Source organism: Corylus avellana, chromosome ca2 (genome assembly GCF_901000735.1).
Source record: "Corylus avellana chromosome ca2, CavTom2PMs-1.0".
Taxonomy (NCBI): domain Eukaryota; kingdom Viridiplantae; phylum Streptophyta; class Magnoliopsida; order Fagales; family Betulaceae; genus Corylus; species Corylus avellana.
Genome location: NC_081542.1, coordinates 41,924,180 through 41,941,634, shown reverse-complemented (window position 1 = coordinate 41,941,634; position 17,455 = coordinate 41,924,180). Strand labels below are relative to the sequence as shown.

The 17,455-nt window shown below is 35.0% G+C and overlaps 2 protein-coding genes across 2 annotated transcripts; one reads left to right on the top strand and one right to left on the bottom strand.

The window, feature by feature from the left end:
* Positions 1-671: 671 nt before the first annotated feature.
* On the bottom strand, positions 672-3,488 carry LOC132172872 (B3 domain-containing transcription factor LEC2). The gene is made up of 6 exons (XM_059584435.1): positions 3,025-3,488; positions 2,856-2,930; positions 2,357-2,457; positions 2,075-2,121; positions 1,910-1,983; positions 672-995 (listed from the first exon to the last, which is right to left on the bottom strand). Exons 1-6 carry the CDS (start codon positions 3,463-3,465, stop codon positions 756-758), a joined length of 978 nt encoding a protein of 325 aa, XP_059440418.1. The 5' UTR covers positions 3,466-3,488; the 3' UTR covers positions 672-755.
* A 12,990-nt stretch (positions 3,489-16,478) lies between these two features.
* LOC132172656 (desiccation-related protein PCC3-06) lies at positions 16,479-17,455 on the top strand. Its single transcript, XM_059584189.1, has 2 exons — positions 16,479-16,644; positions 16,735-17,455. Exons 1-2 carry the CDS (start codon positions 16,507-16,509, stop codon positions 17,227-17,229), a joined length of 633 nt encoding a protein of 210 aa, XP_059440172.1. The 5' UTR covers positions 16,479-16,506; the 3' UTR covers positions 17,230-17,455.

Genomic DNA, 17,455 nt, shown 5'->3' with positions numbered 1-17,455 from the left:
GAAGTCATAGAGTCCTAATTTAATAACTATTTTTTCTATAAATCAACAATTATTCTAAAAGTTTAAAATTGAAAAAAAAAAAAAAATCATTTAATTTAATGTATAACAATTTTTGTTGAGCAATGCTATATGCCACACCACTATCTCATTATACTACCAATCTACCATAAGATCAATAGTAAACTAACAATGCCATGTTAGCATAGTAAATAGTGGGAGAATAGTGTATCATATATATAGCAATGCCGTTGCTCATTTTTGGATTGTATAGACTAATTGAGGTCCCTCTTATCCCAAAAACGTTCTATGAATAATTTATAAGTAATGCTACACACTTACTTTTACTTTCTGACATGACTTTTAAAATAACCATTGGATTTATGATAATTCATTATTGGATTTAAATTCAATGATAATTTTAAAAACCATGTCGGAAAGTATGAGCGTGAAAATATGGAAGTGGGAGCATATATAACATTATTCCAATTTCTAGCCCCCCGAACACGTTATCTGTATCATTTAGTTTTCATTTTCTGTCAAGAAAGAGAGAGAGAAATCTATAGTGTGTGTGTATATATATATATATATAGCATTGGTACAACACAAGGAGGCATACATTGATGAATGTAGAAGCATCACCTTGAAGTTGATTGGGACATGTCTACAAATATGTTTAATTATGAGATAAAAATCCATAAATGGTTTAAAAGAAGACCAAATTGATCCACATAAAAGGGAATTCCAGAGGATTTAAATCAAACGAGCTGCCTATGTGAAGAAGCAGCTCCCATGGACAAAGTTGCAAGGCTGTTGGCTTCTACTTCTTCCTTGGGTCTAAGTTGCTCTATAAGTAATGCTAAAGATGCTTCTTCCTCGTCCCTAGCCTCGTATGTAAATGGATATGGGCTGTTGCTGTTGGAGCTGTGATTTGTACAATGTTGTCTGTATGAGTGCTCCTGTTCTACTGCTCTTTCAACCTTTTCAATGGAGACATACTGCCCCTCGCATGAATAAAATGCACTTGTTAAATGTTAAGTAAGTTTAGTTCCGTGGCATATGAAATGAATCTTGCAAATATATAGCTCCAACAGAATAGATATATATATGCCTTACTAAATAAGAAGATAAGATTGGTTCGGGATTGAATCGCTGGCAATTTGGACAGGTTACCTCAAATCCCGAGCTGTTTGGAGTAAAACAGTCTAACACATGCCCTCTATGTTGGGACTACTTGTCGGACTGAATTGTAAGCAATCCATACATGACACGAGTCCGCAATCCATTTTAATATTGCATCAATAATGGCTATAACAAAATAGGCAATTCATATTTTTGGCAATTTTGCAGCAAATGTAAAAGAGTTCATATGAGTCCAATAGCTTGAACAAGTCTCGAGCAACCCACTCACTTATTGGGATAGATAGTCTCGTAAAGCTCTCTTATATTTATTATCTAAACTGTAAACATTTTTTTTTTTTATTAAAAAAAAAAAAAAAGCTAAAAACCAAAAACCCAAATCCCAATGGAAACAAGCAAAAGCACCACTTGTATCGTATGAACTATGAAAGAGAAATGCTAGGAAACTTTTTGGTCACCCAGTTTGTAGTAGTCTTAACCAAAAAGCTGCAGTGCTCGTGCGACACACGTGCTTAGTCCTATCTGTCTATTTAAATAGCAATTCTATAACCGACACATCATCTCCTTCGTGTCCCCATTATCTCACATATTTTGTCCATATTAGCACCTTCCCCCTTTGTCTGTTTCCCTTCACTTACTTCCAAGGGATACCGTCTCACATAAAGAAAAGGTTCAAGGCCATTATAATCAGCAAAAATTACAAGTTCTTATTTTCCATTTTTAATCCAACTTTAATATTCAAACAACTTGTGTAATAAGGAAGAAAACTCACGAGATTCTTGCATTCATCCTCGTAAAGGGCAATGGAATCTCCAATCACCAGACCATTTTGCTTTACAAAATCCACTGTAATTTGGAAAAACATTTGTGAACATACTACTGTGTTTAAGGAAATGTTTAAGGAAGTTAAAAATAGAAAATTGGCAAGTGGGTTTACCTGCATTTTCAAGAACATACATTCTGCTCTTATTATTTGACCAATACCTGTAGAAATCAAACACCCTTAAATAGGTAAAACTGTTGGTCTAAATATGTATAGCATTTAGGGATGGAGATAGGGTGCGGGCGACTCATGTGAGAGGACATTCAGGCCTTATTTTGTTCGAACAATTCGAACAAAATGGGCTTCTGAGTGTTGTCTCACATGAACCATTGAATAAAGGAAAAAAAGAAAAAGAAAAAGAGAATCAAATGGTTGGACAGCATATATATTACTCACTTGTATTTCATGCCCCACTGTTTGTTAGAAAACACATCTCGGATCACAATTTGGATCCCATCTTTATCAGAGAGGATTGGAAGATTTTCCTCTGCTTCTCTCTGTGATTAAGTTGATGATGATTAGGATTAACCAAAGATTACATTAGATCACCTTGGAATCAGAGACTAAAACTGAAAATTGAGAGGAAAATATCAATTACCTAATTTCCAAGGAAATGATAGTTATCCTTACTAAGTACCATTTGAAAGATCATTAATAAATATTACAAAGAAGAAGGGCAATTATTTCTTTTTTCCCTTTCTTTATGTTTTGTGCAAAGATCGAAAAGTCAGGGAGGAATTAGCTATTGGGCAGTCAAGATCACAATCATATGAAGGATAGTGGTTGGCTCTTTTACTTATTTTCCCTTTTTCTCAACTTTTCCTACAAGCACAAAGAATGGACAGAAAACAACATAAAACCAAACAAACAGGCAAGATTTCTGCACAAAATTTACCTTTGGAAGGACAATCCTTCCCAAAGACCCAACATCACTATTCTTCAACTCTTTCTTAAGCAAAACTCTAAGCCTCTGTTCCAAAACAGGACAACCCGTGTGATATGTGACAAAGAAAAGCAAAATCTGAGAAACCCAAGTTGAGAATTCAGAATTCACACAAGCCCACCTTCTTATCCGGCGTGCAGAACGTGTAGGGATCTCCGTTGACAACATTGTTGCTGTTCTGAACATCAGCCTGTTCCCGTGTATTCACCTGAGTTAATGAGGAAGAAGCCCAAGAAGCAGAGTAACTCTGCTTCAAGGTGAGGCTCCTCTGGCGTGCGATTTTGCGTTTAATCCTCGCGATCTTGGTCGTCCAAGCATCCACAAGCCTTCTCTCTTGCTCTTTTGATAGCAAATGAGGTTGCGGATTCACGCCAATTACGACAGGATACGCCAAACACTGACCAGATTGGTCTAGAGGAAATGCGTAGGGGAGTGGTGGAAAATAGTACTGAGAGGATGAAGCAAAGCCGGTGGTGGTGGTAGTGGTGGTGGTGGTGGTGGTGGTTGTTGTTGTTGTTGTTGTATCGGTGGTGGGAGTAATGGGTGTGAAAAAGTTGTCCATTATGAGAATGAATGAAAGAGTGATGAATGAGGAACAGGGTGGGTGTTTGTTTCTTGTGAAACCAAATATGGTAATGTGAAGGGGAGTGAAGATGCTGCCAGTGAAGAAAGCACAGGTGTTGGAAAAGCGAGAGAAAACGCGTCAAGAGATGGAGTTGGGTGGGTGAAGAGAAGGGGAGAGGAAGAGCGTGCTGATGGGGCGGAGTGGGCGACAGGTGGCCGGAGAGTGGTGGTTTTGGGATACCCATCTGACCACTGAGAAAGAGAGAGAGAGAGAGTGAGAGAGAAGGCAGAGAGGTTGTCTTCAAACTTGACGCTCCCACTTTTGCTTTAAATGTGGCAGACTAATTGGGCATATCCTAATCCTGCACAGAACACCACAGCTAGCTACCATGCATTCATGGCGCCTGCTTTGTCAAAACAAACCACACCCATCTTCCCTCACTCACACTTTCTGTTTGGAAAGCCAGCTGCCATCCCAATCAAAGCGCCATACGTGGTGGGTAATCAACTTGGTCACTTGGTTTTTTTTCAGTCTGATCAGTTTTAAAGAGATTATTACAGAAAAAAAAAAGAATAAGAAGGGCATCTCATCTCGCTCTTGCCCATTGCTTCATGAAAACCCACCACCGCTTCGTATTTATATCATTCGACGCATGCAGCCGCGCGGCTCCAGAGAAATGAAAACGTTGACGAAGATGAAGTGTTGGCCGGAAGAAAATGAAAATGGCCCAAGGCAAAAAGCCTTCTCGCTTAGAACAGAATATTCTAAAATTATAGATAATAATATTCTATAAGACAAAAATTGTACTTAGAAAAGAATGATTTTTTTAAAGGCTTTAATATAGTAAAAAAAATAATAAATAATATCTGATTAAGCCCCAATTAATAATTGCAAAGTAAAACTATCTCTTGGGGACATATTAAATGTTCTTGAATCAAGTGATAAGTCATTCTATATTTAATAAGTAGTAAAATAAATAAATAAATAAATAATAAAAAAAAAGTTGTAAAAGAAAGTGTTTGATTGACATATTAAATTATATAAAAATATTTGATTCTTTTTTAAATGTATCACTTATACATGTTACAGTTGCTTATGAAGAAATAATTTTTTTCAAAATTAAATTTGATAAAATCCTATCTAAGATCGACAATATCACAAAAAAAAAAAAAAAATGGAATATTCATATTATCAATTGAAAATGAAATATTGGAAAACTTGATTATAAAAACTTAATTAGTAATTATGCATCATAAAAAGTAAGAATAATGGTTTTTAAATAAAAAAGTATAATATAAATGTTAAAATAAATATAAAATAATTAATATTTAAATATAAAAAAAATTGCTCCACTTAAACTTATTGCCTTAGGCCCCAAAATCTATCGAGTCGGCTTGTGTGCGATGGAAATTATTGGGCATTGGTACTGGGGAAGAAATTGGTCAATGAAAATGGGCCAAAAATCCTTCTTGCTTAGAAAAGAATATTCTAAAATTATTGCCTTCAACATGTCAAAGTGTTAAATTATAATGTTTTTCTAGTTGGAAATAATTCAATGAGCATGGATACTTCCTCACCATTGATCTTACTGAGATCTCAATTTACCTAATTTTGACAACAAACCTTTATTTGATGTTTCTATCGAAGGCTCTCAAAAATGTTATTAGCTGAAACCCTTGTGTTCATTCCAAATCACAACCTATGCATATTATACAATACACAAACGACCAGATAAGATTTACCAAAGCATTTTGTCTTTTGATTTAGCATAAATTATTAAATTTATGAAAAGATTTCAACAACATAAATATATGCAGTTTCTTGATCATTTTTCACTAGAGTCAACATTCATCAATAACACACCAACATAGTATCATAGCCTTATGAAATAGTGCATACATATATATTATATAGGTTGCTTTGTACTTGCAGTCATGCAAGTATTTAGATATTAGATTATTTAAGATTTAAGTTAATTTTATATAATTAACTCAAATGATAAAATGATTAGTACGGGATTTACGAAAAGATAAACAATCATGATATTTACTTTATATAATAAAATGAATAAGTTAATTTGAGCAGCTCATGAAAAAGTTCAAATTTGTTTAATATATATATATATATATATATATATATATATATATATATATATATGCCAAGCTTGAATATTCAATATTCAGTTCCACTCAGCTCAAATATAGTTATTAATGTGTTACTTTGTTTGTAGGAGGGCTCCGACATTGGTCCCTTTATTTAAGAGAATACATGTTGCTTTTTGATTGGATATGATGTGGCAACACCATTAGAAAATTAACTGAGGGTGGACATAATGATTTATTTGACAACAATTAAAACCTTAAGGAATAAATTGACAAAATTGAAACCATAAAAAATGATTTGATAAAAGGCTATACCTCAAGGACCTCATGAGTTAAGAGTCCCTCAAGGCCTCAACCCACAAATCTAGGAATTAAGATCCTTTCCAGTTTAATAATATCCCGTTAGTTATATTGGAATAGTATTTTTGTTCCATCAAAAAGTGAAAAGAAAAAAATACATTTTTAATATAACTAACTAGAGAGGATCCTCTCCAAAAGCTAGAGTTACACACGCTAAACAACACTAGGGGTGTTAAAAAAAAAAAAAAAAAAAAAAAAAAAAAAAAAACTGGGTACCAACCAGTAACCGGCAAACCAGTTGGAAAAAACCGGTAATTGGGTACCCGGTACCGGTTCCAGTTTTTGGCACCTGGTTATAACCGGATAACCAGGTATATATATAAAATAATTTTTTTAAAAAAAATTTAATTTTTTTAGGGCATTTTTAAACATTGAATTTTTATGGCATTTGTAAACATTGGATTTTAAGGGCATTTTTAAACAATGAAGTTTTAGGACATTTTTAAAAGATTGAATTTTTATTTTTTTAGGCCCAAAAAGCCAAAAACAATTATTTTTTTAGGATTTTTTTTGAGGTTTTTTTTGTTTTTTTAACAATCATAACAAAGCCCAACTTATTGGGACAAAAATGCTAATTGTGTTTTTAAAAAAATGGGTAAAAAAATTGTTAAATTAAGCACAAAAATTAGACTTTATATCTTAAATAAGCTCAAAAATTAGGCCTAATACTTAAAATAAGCCTAAAATGATTTTTTTTTTTAATTAAAAAACAGTTATCCGGTCCGGATAACCGGTACCAACCGGAACCGACCGATTATTATATAACCGGACAACCAGGTAACCAGTTCCGGTTCCCAATTTTGGCCAATAATCAGAAACACGAACCGAGTTAACACCCTTACTAAACACGTATTCATTGAAAGCTCTCCCCTCTCCCCTTTTGTCCTCATTAGCACCTTCCATTTGTCTTTTTCCCTTTTATTATTATTATTATTATTATTTTGTCTTTTTCCCTTTACTTCCAATATATCGATATCATAATAGAAAATGTCAAAGGCAGCTAAACTAAAATATTTTCCCATTCCACTTCTAAAATCAGAATTTAATCTTTAGTAAATTAATGTATAATAAGGAAGAAAAAGGCACGAGATTCGTCCCCTCGTCCTCGTAAAGAGTAATAGAATCTCCAGTCTCCAGTCCATTCTGTAATATGAAGTCCACTGTTACATTGACATGGCTTGGAAAGGCAAAACTGTTTGATTTAAATATATTTAGCATCTTAAAGCATGATAGAAAGAATCACAAGAGAAAGTGCAAAAGAATTGCAACCCATAAAAGAATTGTGATATTCACCATATTGAAAACATATACAAGAGATGAATATTTAAACCATAAGTGAGTGATATGTTTCTTTTATAATTGACTTGTCTTGTAAGGTATGATTGAGCTTTCCATGTGCATGCGATTTTCTCCCCATTAATGGTGAGATGATTGTGTTTTCTTAGTGGTGAGTTGACTTGACCCGACATCTTTTAGCGTTTTCTTCATAAATCAGTGGATTCGAGAGTTCGCTCAACACTCGATCGACTCTCAGTCGAGCGATGTCTTCCCGGTGATGAGAACCCGAGAGTTGGATTGATTCTCGATCGATCAATGTCTTCACAATGATGAGGACCCAATAGATCGATTGATACACGATCAACTCTAAATCGATCAATGTCTTGGGGGTGAAAACCCGAGAGTTCAATCAATGTACAATCGACTCTCTATCGAAGGATGTATTTAGAATCTGAACTTGAACGTTCTAACTGTTGTCAAACGAATACTTATTTGTACTTCACTCTCCATTCTTGGTTAGGGAGGATTTTCTTCTGCCGCCTTCTGTTGTCAAGTTAATGATTAAAATGGAAGATCTGAGCACAGAAAACCTCACCTTTGGAAGTATAACCCTGAAAGCCCTAATTAATATCACTTTTCTTCAACTCCTTCATCACCAAAATTCTGTGTGTCTGTACCCAAAATCCAAAATTTTAGCCATCAAAAGACACAACAGAAAAGAGAAACCACAGAATACAAAACATTATCAGATAAACTCATATTCAGATCAAGAACCCACTTTCTTATCAGGTGAAGAGAACATGTTGAAGGAGCCTCAGAAGGCGAGTTTCTCTCAAACTGAGACTCCTTTGGCATGCCATCTTGCGCTTAATCCTCACAACCCCTTGGTCACACATGCATTAACGTACAAATTAACCTTCTTTGTTGCTCTTCGGATAACACACGTGGTTGCGAGTTTGGCATGCCAAGTACAACCCGATTTCACTGAAACCAGAAAGGGTACAAGCATGGGAATCACAAGCCTGCATGTGGTGACATGAGGTTGATGTAGCCGAATAGTTGAAGAGGAGCTCAATGGTCCATAAGTTGATAACTCTGAGTTCTGAGGATAACCCATGTTTTGTTGCGGAAGGAATGGGTGTGTAGAAGTTCTCCATTATCAGAATGAACACAGAGCAGCGACGCTGGTGTTTTGGATATGTGAGGCTTAGTGTGTTTGTTTCTAACAAGTACAGAACGGTCGGCCTGATAATGTCATGGAGGTTAGTTATTGCCTCTGGTGAGAACATAGGTGCGGTACAAGTGAGAGAAACGTGTCAAGGTTGCAGATGGGTTGGGAAAAAGATGGGAGGCATACAAAGGTGGGCCGAAGGGCTAGAGTGAGCATCTCCCAAGTAAGAGAGAGACCTCTCTATCTTCTACGGTAGCCCATGGCAGAACACCAACCATGGCCAATCCATGCATTAACTCATGGCCCAATGTGGAACCATGCACATCTCTCTCTTGCTCAAAATTGCTCACTCTCACTCATGCCTTCTGTCCCCATAGCCAGCATCCCAAGGGCTATGTGGTTGGATGGTTGGGTTTTGGTTTTAATTGTAAAAGAAAAAAAAGGTTAGAGCAGTGCTAATTCCAGAGATGATTTTCGTTGGAACAGCTGATGAAGCACTAACCTAACTCTTTCTTAAGTTTTGTTTACTTTTTTTTTTCTTTAGTTTAGTTTTATTTTCTAAAGTAAAATGTTTGTCGTTGGGGTTGGGGTTTGGTTTGGGTGGTTGTGTGGCGTTTTCTTGCGTTGTGGGATATTATACATTTTGTAGTTTAAAGGTTTTAAAATTAGGTTTATGTAATGTTTGGGATGTGGGTAAGATTGAAATAATGTTTGGAATGTGAGTAAAAAAGAGCTGTTGAAATTGACGAACTTGATGATATTTGAGCTCCAATGATCACCGTTTTGGTTTGAACCACCTCATGGTGGTGATTCACTCTTGGACGACTTTGCCATAGTGATGCCATGTCTGGCTTGCTTCTCATCTCTTTGGCAATACCATGTTGATCAAATCCCCCCTCATGCCCATCCTGCATGAAACAAGTTTCTTCAATTAATTCTTCGGGTTGAAGCAGAAAACAATGCACAAAACCACACTCCAGGTCTCTTAACAATAAAATATCACTATTAGGGAACAGAGGATTGAAAATTAAAATGTTCACCATGGAGAAACCTATACATGCAGAACCAACTGTGCTGTTACTAGGGAGAAGCTTGAATGGGAATTTTGGAGCAAAAGAATCAACTAAATTGCATGCTCAGATACTGTAAGGTCAGCTTAAATACTGTAAGGTCAGCTTAAATGCTTGTTCTCAGTTCCTTCATATTATTTCTAACAATGGAGGAAGTGGACTAGGAGTCACTCTTCCATGAACTAGCTACTAACAGGCTAATAAGGCAATAAAACTGCTCACTAATCAAGAGAAACACAGAACACATAACAATCATTTTTGGCTTCGAGCAATGACCCAATTTATCATTTTTCTTGCAACGAAAAAGCCAGAGAGCATAGCAGTAAGGTCATGTAAAAGTTGTCAATTCCCACTTTCAAGTTTCAAATCCAGAATCCCCACAAGGAAAACTTGTTTTGATGGAAATCTATAATAGTAAATTACACAGGTCTCTTCTTGGCCGCAGCTATAACGCAGCATTTTGGAGGATTACTGCATTCTTACAATGCGTGCACCCATCTAGTTGCAATAAATGAAATATTTAAGATAACATGAAGCATGTTTTAATATTTTAAAATATCGTATTTATTCATCCTCCCATGTCAATTCCAAAGATGGTAGAAAGCAGAATAACAGATACCCATAAATTGTAATCAATCAGCGTTAACTAATTTGCTAACATCATAACTCAAAAGATTCTCCTGTAATTATAGGATAATTAGCTCGTGATTGGTATTCCTTTGAGGAAGAGTATAGTTGGCCCCAACATGATCTCAACATGACCCTGCTGATGAAGTGCCATTACATCTACCGGAAAGGTGCAATTTTGTCCCTAAAGTTTAGAAACTTATTTATCCACATGATTTAGAGGCATAGACTAAATTTTCCCGAGGAAGAAACCAATCATGTTATCCATATGTAAGTAATAATTTCTGGAAATAATAAAGGTGCCACTAGTTTGGCTGTTAAAAAATATAGGGCGACATACTTCCAATCTTTTATAGATACTTTGCTTCCTCACAAAATTTAATGCTGCTTCTGCGGAAAATTATTTTTTACTGCAAAATCAACATAAATACCATAACAGGTAGCAAAACATTTCATGCAGATGACAGAATTCCTAGTTACGTTTAAAACAATATCAGATTCTAACAAAGGTCAGTTACGAACCAAGCTATTAAAGAGAAAAATAAGAAGACATGTTACAATCTTCTTAAAAAGCAAGAACGAGACAAGATATAAGTTCCAAACCATGCCTTTGTGTTTGGTTAAAAGATCATGGCTACAGCCTGTAGCCTACAGCAGTAAAGAGGCTGAAGGACATGGCCAATCTGCAAGTAGAGTTTTTTTTTTTTTTTTATCTACGTATGTTGTTGTAAACTTGTATATCTATCCATCAATTGCATACCTCTGAAACAAGATTAAGCGGACAACACAAACCAAAAATAAAATAAAACATATATATGGTTGGTAAAATCACAGATCTGGCATATATTTTTGCTTCAAAACTATGAGTTTATGTGCGTGTAAAGCCATATAGAGTCTTACCAATAATTACAGACATCTCGTTTCTTAAAACAATAATAGATACTGACCAAGAAAGAAAGAACATAAAAGGCAAATATAGACCAACCATAAGATTGGCTGGACATAATTTTGCATGACAATCAACAGCAACAACAACAATGACAGATATTATTGTCTTAAACTGATGATCAAATCATTAGGATTATAATCATGCAATGACATTGTGAATTATATCTTCTGTTGGGCAATTAATAAGAACACAAGTTTCTCAGAAGAACAGCTTTGCTGGAAAATTAGAGACACGCTATACTGAAAAATTATTGGAGCATAGACAATACATTAACCGGTGGTGAAAATAAAAAGCACAATAACATGAATCCGCTGCACAATATTTAAACATTGCAACCAGCTCAGTAAGGAAATCAAGCATATAATTACCTCGACAATGAAAAGTAAGGAAGTAATTCAATTTTCTGCTTAATTCTAATAATGACTCTTAATTAGAGTAAAACCTTATCAGAAGACATAGTAACATGTTGTACCAATGGCTAGTACTTACAAAGCAAGGTGAGGATTCTCTCTTTACAGCATTCTGATAAGGAAAATTTTCCATGCATGCCAATAAGCTACTGTCATGAAATCACTGACTTTCTATATTGAAACTTCAAGTATTTCTAGGATCCTTTCAAAAGAAAAGAGGAAAGAAGAACTTCAGAACTAAGCTCTGATGGATAGATTTGTGAATAGACCGCGGGACAACTCAACTTTATATAGAAGAGGAATGCAAAGCTGCATGTAACCAACAATGCCAAGGTGATAACACCTGCCCTTGACGGTTATATAGGTGTCAAATCGAAAATGTAACACTAAACCTTTTTTGCATGGTGGCCCAAACTTCGCTCTAAACGACAAAGAAGATAAGGTGGAATCAATTCATCACTCGGTTCCGTTTTTTCGGGTTTGTTTTATTAGTATTTAAAAATGAAACTACAATGCAATTGCCTGCCATCCAGTTGGCTGTCATTGGCTTGAGAAAGAAAAACCTGAATGCCTCAACCTCAGAGAGAGACAGAGAGACGTTACCATTATTGTAAGGGGTGTGCTATTTGTCATACCCCCATTTTGGTAGTGATATCTGTAGTGTTTGGCTTTAAAGTTGATCATTATTCTGTTTGGTAATCTAGATTGTTATAACTTGGGGTCTAAAATGAATTTTTCACTTGTGTTCTTTTGTAAGGAATTGATTGTTTAGTTGTTCATTTTTCTGTTGCTTCTCTCAAAAGTATAGTTCATTATGCATACTTGCTCAAAACTTCACCATTGTTATGGAAAAGGATCAACCATGACAGGTCCAAGCCTTACTAAATTCTATTTAACGAGTGTTTAAGATTATTTTTTGGGTTTCTAAGGGCTGTTTGATTAATTTTTAGTCCTGGTTAACTAAAGAATGTTAAAAATATTGATCACAAAGATACTAAAGATAAAAGCAAGAAGATGATAATTATGTGTTGGTTATCGGTGATTGAAGAAGAAGAAAGAAACCTAAGCAAATCCTTTCCCAAGTAAATATTTGAGCTTACAGTTCTGATCAATTTGATGTTTTATTCACTTGAGAAAAAAGTAATAATAATAATAATAATAATAATACTTTTTTCTCAAAAAAGTCATTCAACTCAGAATTGTATTAATAATTTGTGAAAAGCCCAAGTTTGAAACACATAGCCTGATCAAGCTATATCACTTGACGTTGTCCTAAAAGCATAAGGCAGGTTTACCTGAATAATCCACTTCCACCTTTAATAACAACCATCATGATAAAATATGAAAAAAAACCACAAAGAAAGAACCATGCTCATCTGGCGGTACCATTTAGATCACAATAAATCAGAAGCTATTGTTTTTTGTTCAGAATAATGATTCTGGCCCTGGATCAAGTTCTTGAAAAACACAAGATCTAATTTTAGATAAGTATCATAATCTGCAAGATAAAATAGCCATCAACTTTTCTATTCTAGGTATTGAGTCCATATGGTAAAGAAAAAGTAGCTCTAATACATTCCCAGAATTAATGAATGGACCATTAACCACTTATAATGCTGTAGATTGAAATTGACAGAATTCTCAGACAATCATTTTCAAGATCAATTGACAGACTTCTTAGACAAACCTTTCAAGATCAATTCACAACAAGGTTCAATAAACTGAAACCTTGACAGTACATATTGGACCTCACAATGACTTTGGCGAGTGATTATACTTTGGTGTCAAATACCAAAGGTGCAAGATCTTGGATTTCAATATTCATATATATATATATATATATATATATATATATATATATATATTTTGGATAACAAAAGGGCAAATCTTCTATGGGCCGGGTTAGATATCAAAGTCTCCTGAAACAAAAAAGAAAATGAAACTCATCCAAGCAAAAGGGAGCATATAGAAACATAGAAAACTTAGTTATTACGAGATCAAATGGAGAGTACTTTTAAGTTGTCAGAGACTATCCTACAGGCTTTAAGGCATAATTCCTGCAGACAATCTACCACCCTTCCTCCTTCCTTCAGCAAGCAGCTAAATCCTATAATAATTTCAAGATGACCAATAATCATAACATGACCAGGGCAAGGTATCAATACATTATATCTCTTCAAACATAGCTGCATAAGAAATGATCGAGAACATAAGTCATTCCTACAAAAAAAAAAAAAAATGGTGAAGAAAGATACAATTTGTGAACGGGTGGTGTAACCACGATTCTTAAATTTCTATATTCAGAAGTTCATTAATATTAGTGTCATAATTTCCATCCATATCCAGTTAATAGATGACAGGTGGAGTCTTGGGGATTCTCAGAATATATAATTAGTGATAGATAAGCTCTTCCCTTGATACTTTGTTAATTTATTTGTAGTTTAGACTGCTATGTGAGACCTTAGTTGTTGCTGCAGGTTCCCTCTGACGGCTCTTCCTGTCCCTTTGTATTCTTTGAGTTTTTCAATGAATTCTCGTATATTCATTGAAAAAAAAAAATCTGAATATAGTAGCTTAAATGTTGGTCATAATTACTTCGAAATACCAAAGCAACCAATTGCATAAAACTTGTAATAAGAAATTATGCATTTCAACTGAAATGGAGAGGAGCCGGTCAAGATTTTATTTCACAAATTCAATGGTGTACATGATGCCACGTGATGAATACGTTACATCATTTAAAAATTTTAAATGACATGCATCATGTACACCTGTAACAAAATAAAATCTTGACCATGAGATGGTGTGAAATGGAGAGAATCCTTGTCCTAAACTTCACATTTCTCTGTTCTACAACAGTGTATATTGATATAAATCTTTAAGACTCTGAAACAGGAAAGAAACATAACTATAGAGGCAACAACAATGTGAATTAATCCAAGAAAGGAATAGCTAACATCTACAAATATAATTAATACATTTCAATTAAATACCACTGACTGTGAAACAGGAAACAAAATGCTTCATTGATATATATATATATATATATATTTCTGTGTCACTTTTAAGAAGGTAACCCTTATACAGATTTGCTAAGGTGGGTTTATATATAGATTTTAAAGCGAAACCAAAGCTTAAATCTTGCAATAACCAACAGACATAATGAACCCATTTGAAAAGCAGCTAACAACATCTTAACTGAGCCAAAATCTCTTGGGATATCATTAAAGACTAGAAGAGGAATACCCAGATACCTTTTTCATCATTTGGGCATTGATAAAGATGGATTAGTACAACTAATAGTAGCTAATGCACTAATTAGGTTACCCTCCACTGAATAGATTGCATTCTATACAAGCATGTTATTGTTATGTGTGAAAACTCACGACGATGTTGATAATCGAACTTGGTTTAGTGGAAAATAAAGGTGCAAATTGTTACCTGAAAAGGCTCACCAACTGCAATTCCTTTTAACTTTCACAGTGGCGTTGCTCCTCTCTTCGGCATTTTGCGTAAAATGAAATGTCGGAGTAAGGCCAACGGAGTGACGGACCCCCACTGAGAACAAGACACCACCCTTTGCCTATAAAATAATTTCAAGCGGTTGAAATTTTGGGCCTTGAACTAACTGTATAAAAATGTTTCAAAAGCCCAATTCTATAAAACGACTATGGGCCGTAAGGGCCCACAACGCACATAGGATTGAATAACGAAGCTTCATGGAATCATGGCTTGATTCAAAGACAAGTCCTCATAAACGATTCCTTGAACAATTTTTTTTTCATTTAATTTTGAAAGATAAAGGAGTCGATTATGTGATAATTTATCTAAACTTGATCGAATTATATTGCTCTTAAGACATTAAAAGTAATTAAATCCGACCCGACATGAGTTCAATCAAGATAAATTGAATCATTTAAGCTCACTTCAAACATTTTTAAGATAAATAAAACATAAAATCCTATTACTCCACTCAAGTACTAGTTTACAAATTGCAACCATTGTTAGTTTGATTCATTTATGTGGAAATGTCGAGATTAGATGTGATATACTAGATTTGATTATATAGATGGAATTAAAACAGATGGTATTAATTGAAATTTTGGAGAATTAAACATGTTAAGAAAGATTCAAGGTTAGTTGCTTATGTCTTAGCTAGAGATGCTGTTAAATATGTCATAAATATAATTTGAGTTGAAATTTTTTTTTGTAAATTGTAATCAAGGAATAACTTTCTTCGCTTCTGTTTGACTCTTATTTTATTAATAAAAAATATAATTTATTTAAAAAAAAAAAAAAACAATAGATGTAGTTAATACTTCTCCACGTATAACAAACACATTATCCTTAGATATTATAAGAAATAATTACATTACTTTGTAATATAAATAATTAAAGGGTGAGGGGTTTTTTATATTTTGGGAAAACTTCACTTTGGCCACTTGAACTTCCACTTGATTTTATAAATCTCCTGGACTTTTAAATTTCTCATTTTGAACTCCTAAACTTTCAATTACTCTTAATTAGAACCCTTCCGTTAATTTTAGCCTTTAAAAATACAAAAGAAGACCAAAATGTCCTTGATTTTTATTTTTTAAAAACTAAAAAAACGTTTTGAAAGTTGAAATTTTATACAAAAGTCAGGAATATAAACGTCATGTAATGTTTAAAATTTGACGTAATAGTCCATATTAAAAGTAATTGAAAGTTCAGGGGTCTAAAATAAGAAATTTAGAATTCAAAGAGAATTTATAAAATCAAGTAGAAGTTCAGAGAACCAAAGTGAATATTTCTCTTATATTTTTTTTTTTTTTTAGCAGTTTCTTAACTTTTATCCATTTCATCATAAAAAATTAAAAAATTATCCGTTGCAAACACCTACGCATGTGTTGACCGCCTAAACGACAGAGAAACAAAAGTATACAACACGTGGCATCAAGTAACCGATGTGTCAATCTTGTAGGCTGCCACCTTATTCTCCTCGAACACCTTATAACATGAATTACCTGAAAGCGGTGAAACCAATCCGATCGAAGCAAAAGAACACACACACGTACACGTACGGGTAACAATGGCAGCTATGTCGATGACAAGAAACGCCATCTTCAACCTCTCAAAGGCCTTCCCTAACACCCCTTCACTCTCTCTCAGATCTTCTTCCCGCAAAGTCTCAAGGGTCTGCTTCACCCACGCCTCAAAATATTCAGAGGTTATAAAAAAAACACACATTTTGACATTTCTTTGAGTTTGACACGCCATGACGATTCTGCCCTTTTTTTTTTTTTTTTTTGAATTTCAGGGCCGGAATGCCTCTGAAGGAATGAGAGACGACTCGAGGCACGAGCACAGGGAGTTGCCGGTGACCGATGAAGCGAAAGAAGCCATGAAGGAAGGCGCGGAGAGGACGAAAGAGTACGCCTACGACGCCAAGGAGAAAACCAAAGGCGCGGCGAGGTCGGCGGCTGATAAGGCCGGTGAAGGGGCGACGAGAGCGGCGGAGACGGCGGAAGATGTGAAGGAGAAGACGGAAGACGTGGCCGGGTCAGTGGCCGGCAAGGCGAAGGAGGGGACGCATAAGGCGGCGGAGACGGTGCAGAATATTGGAGAGAAAGCCAAGCAGACGGTGAAGGATGCTTGGGGCGACGCCAAGGAGACGACGCAGAAGATCAAGGAGACTGTGGTTGGGAAGGATGAAGATCATGATGATGATGATGATGCGGGGGGGAAGACCATGGACGAGGATGTCGTGGAGTTAAGGCGGCGTGCTGGAAATCCCAATAAGAAAACGTATTAAAGGGGTTTAATTTTTGCTTTTGTTGTATTTTAAGAACTCGAATAATTGCCCCTAAGAAATAGCTCAATCGGCTGAGATCACACTTAATGAAGTAAAGGTCACTAGTTCGAATACTCCTCCTCCTCTTGTGCGGAAATGTCAAAGAAAAAATGTCAAAGAAAAAAACGAACTCGAATAATTGAGAAAAACTTGTTTGATCTTCTGGGTGTTAATGGTGTTTGTGCTG

Bases quoted from the DNA above. Each gene is read 5' to 3' on its own strand.
- LOC132172872 (XM_059584435.1), bottom strand. From the start codon at position 3,465: ATGGACAACTTTTTCACACCCATTACTCCCACCACCGATACAACAACA. The intron at 2,458-2,855 runs GTAAATTTTGTG...ACTTAATCACAG, and splicing joins GAAGGATTGTCCTTCCAAAG to AGAGAAGCAGAGGAAAATCT. The intron at 996-1,909 runs GTGAGTTTTCTT...TGCGAGGGGCAG, and splicing joins AGGATGAATGCAAGAATCTC to TATGTCTCCATTGAAAAGGT.
- LOC132172656 (XM_059584189.1), top strand. From the start codon at position 16,507: ATGGCAGCTATGTCGATGACAAGAAACGCCATCTTCAACCTCTCAAAG. The intron at 16,645-16,734 runs GTTATAAAAAAA...TTTGAATTTCAG, and splicing joins ACGCCTCAAAATATTCAGAG to GGCCGGAATGCCTCTGAAGG.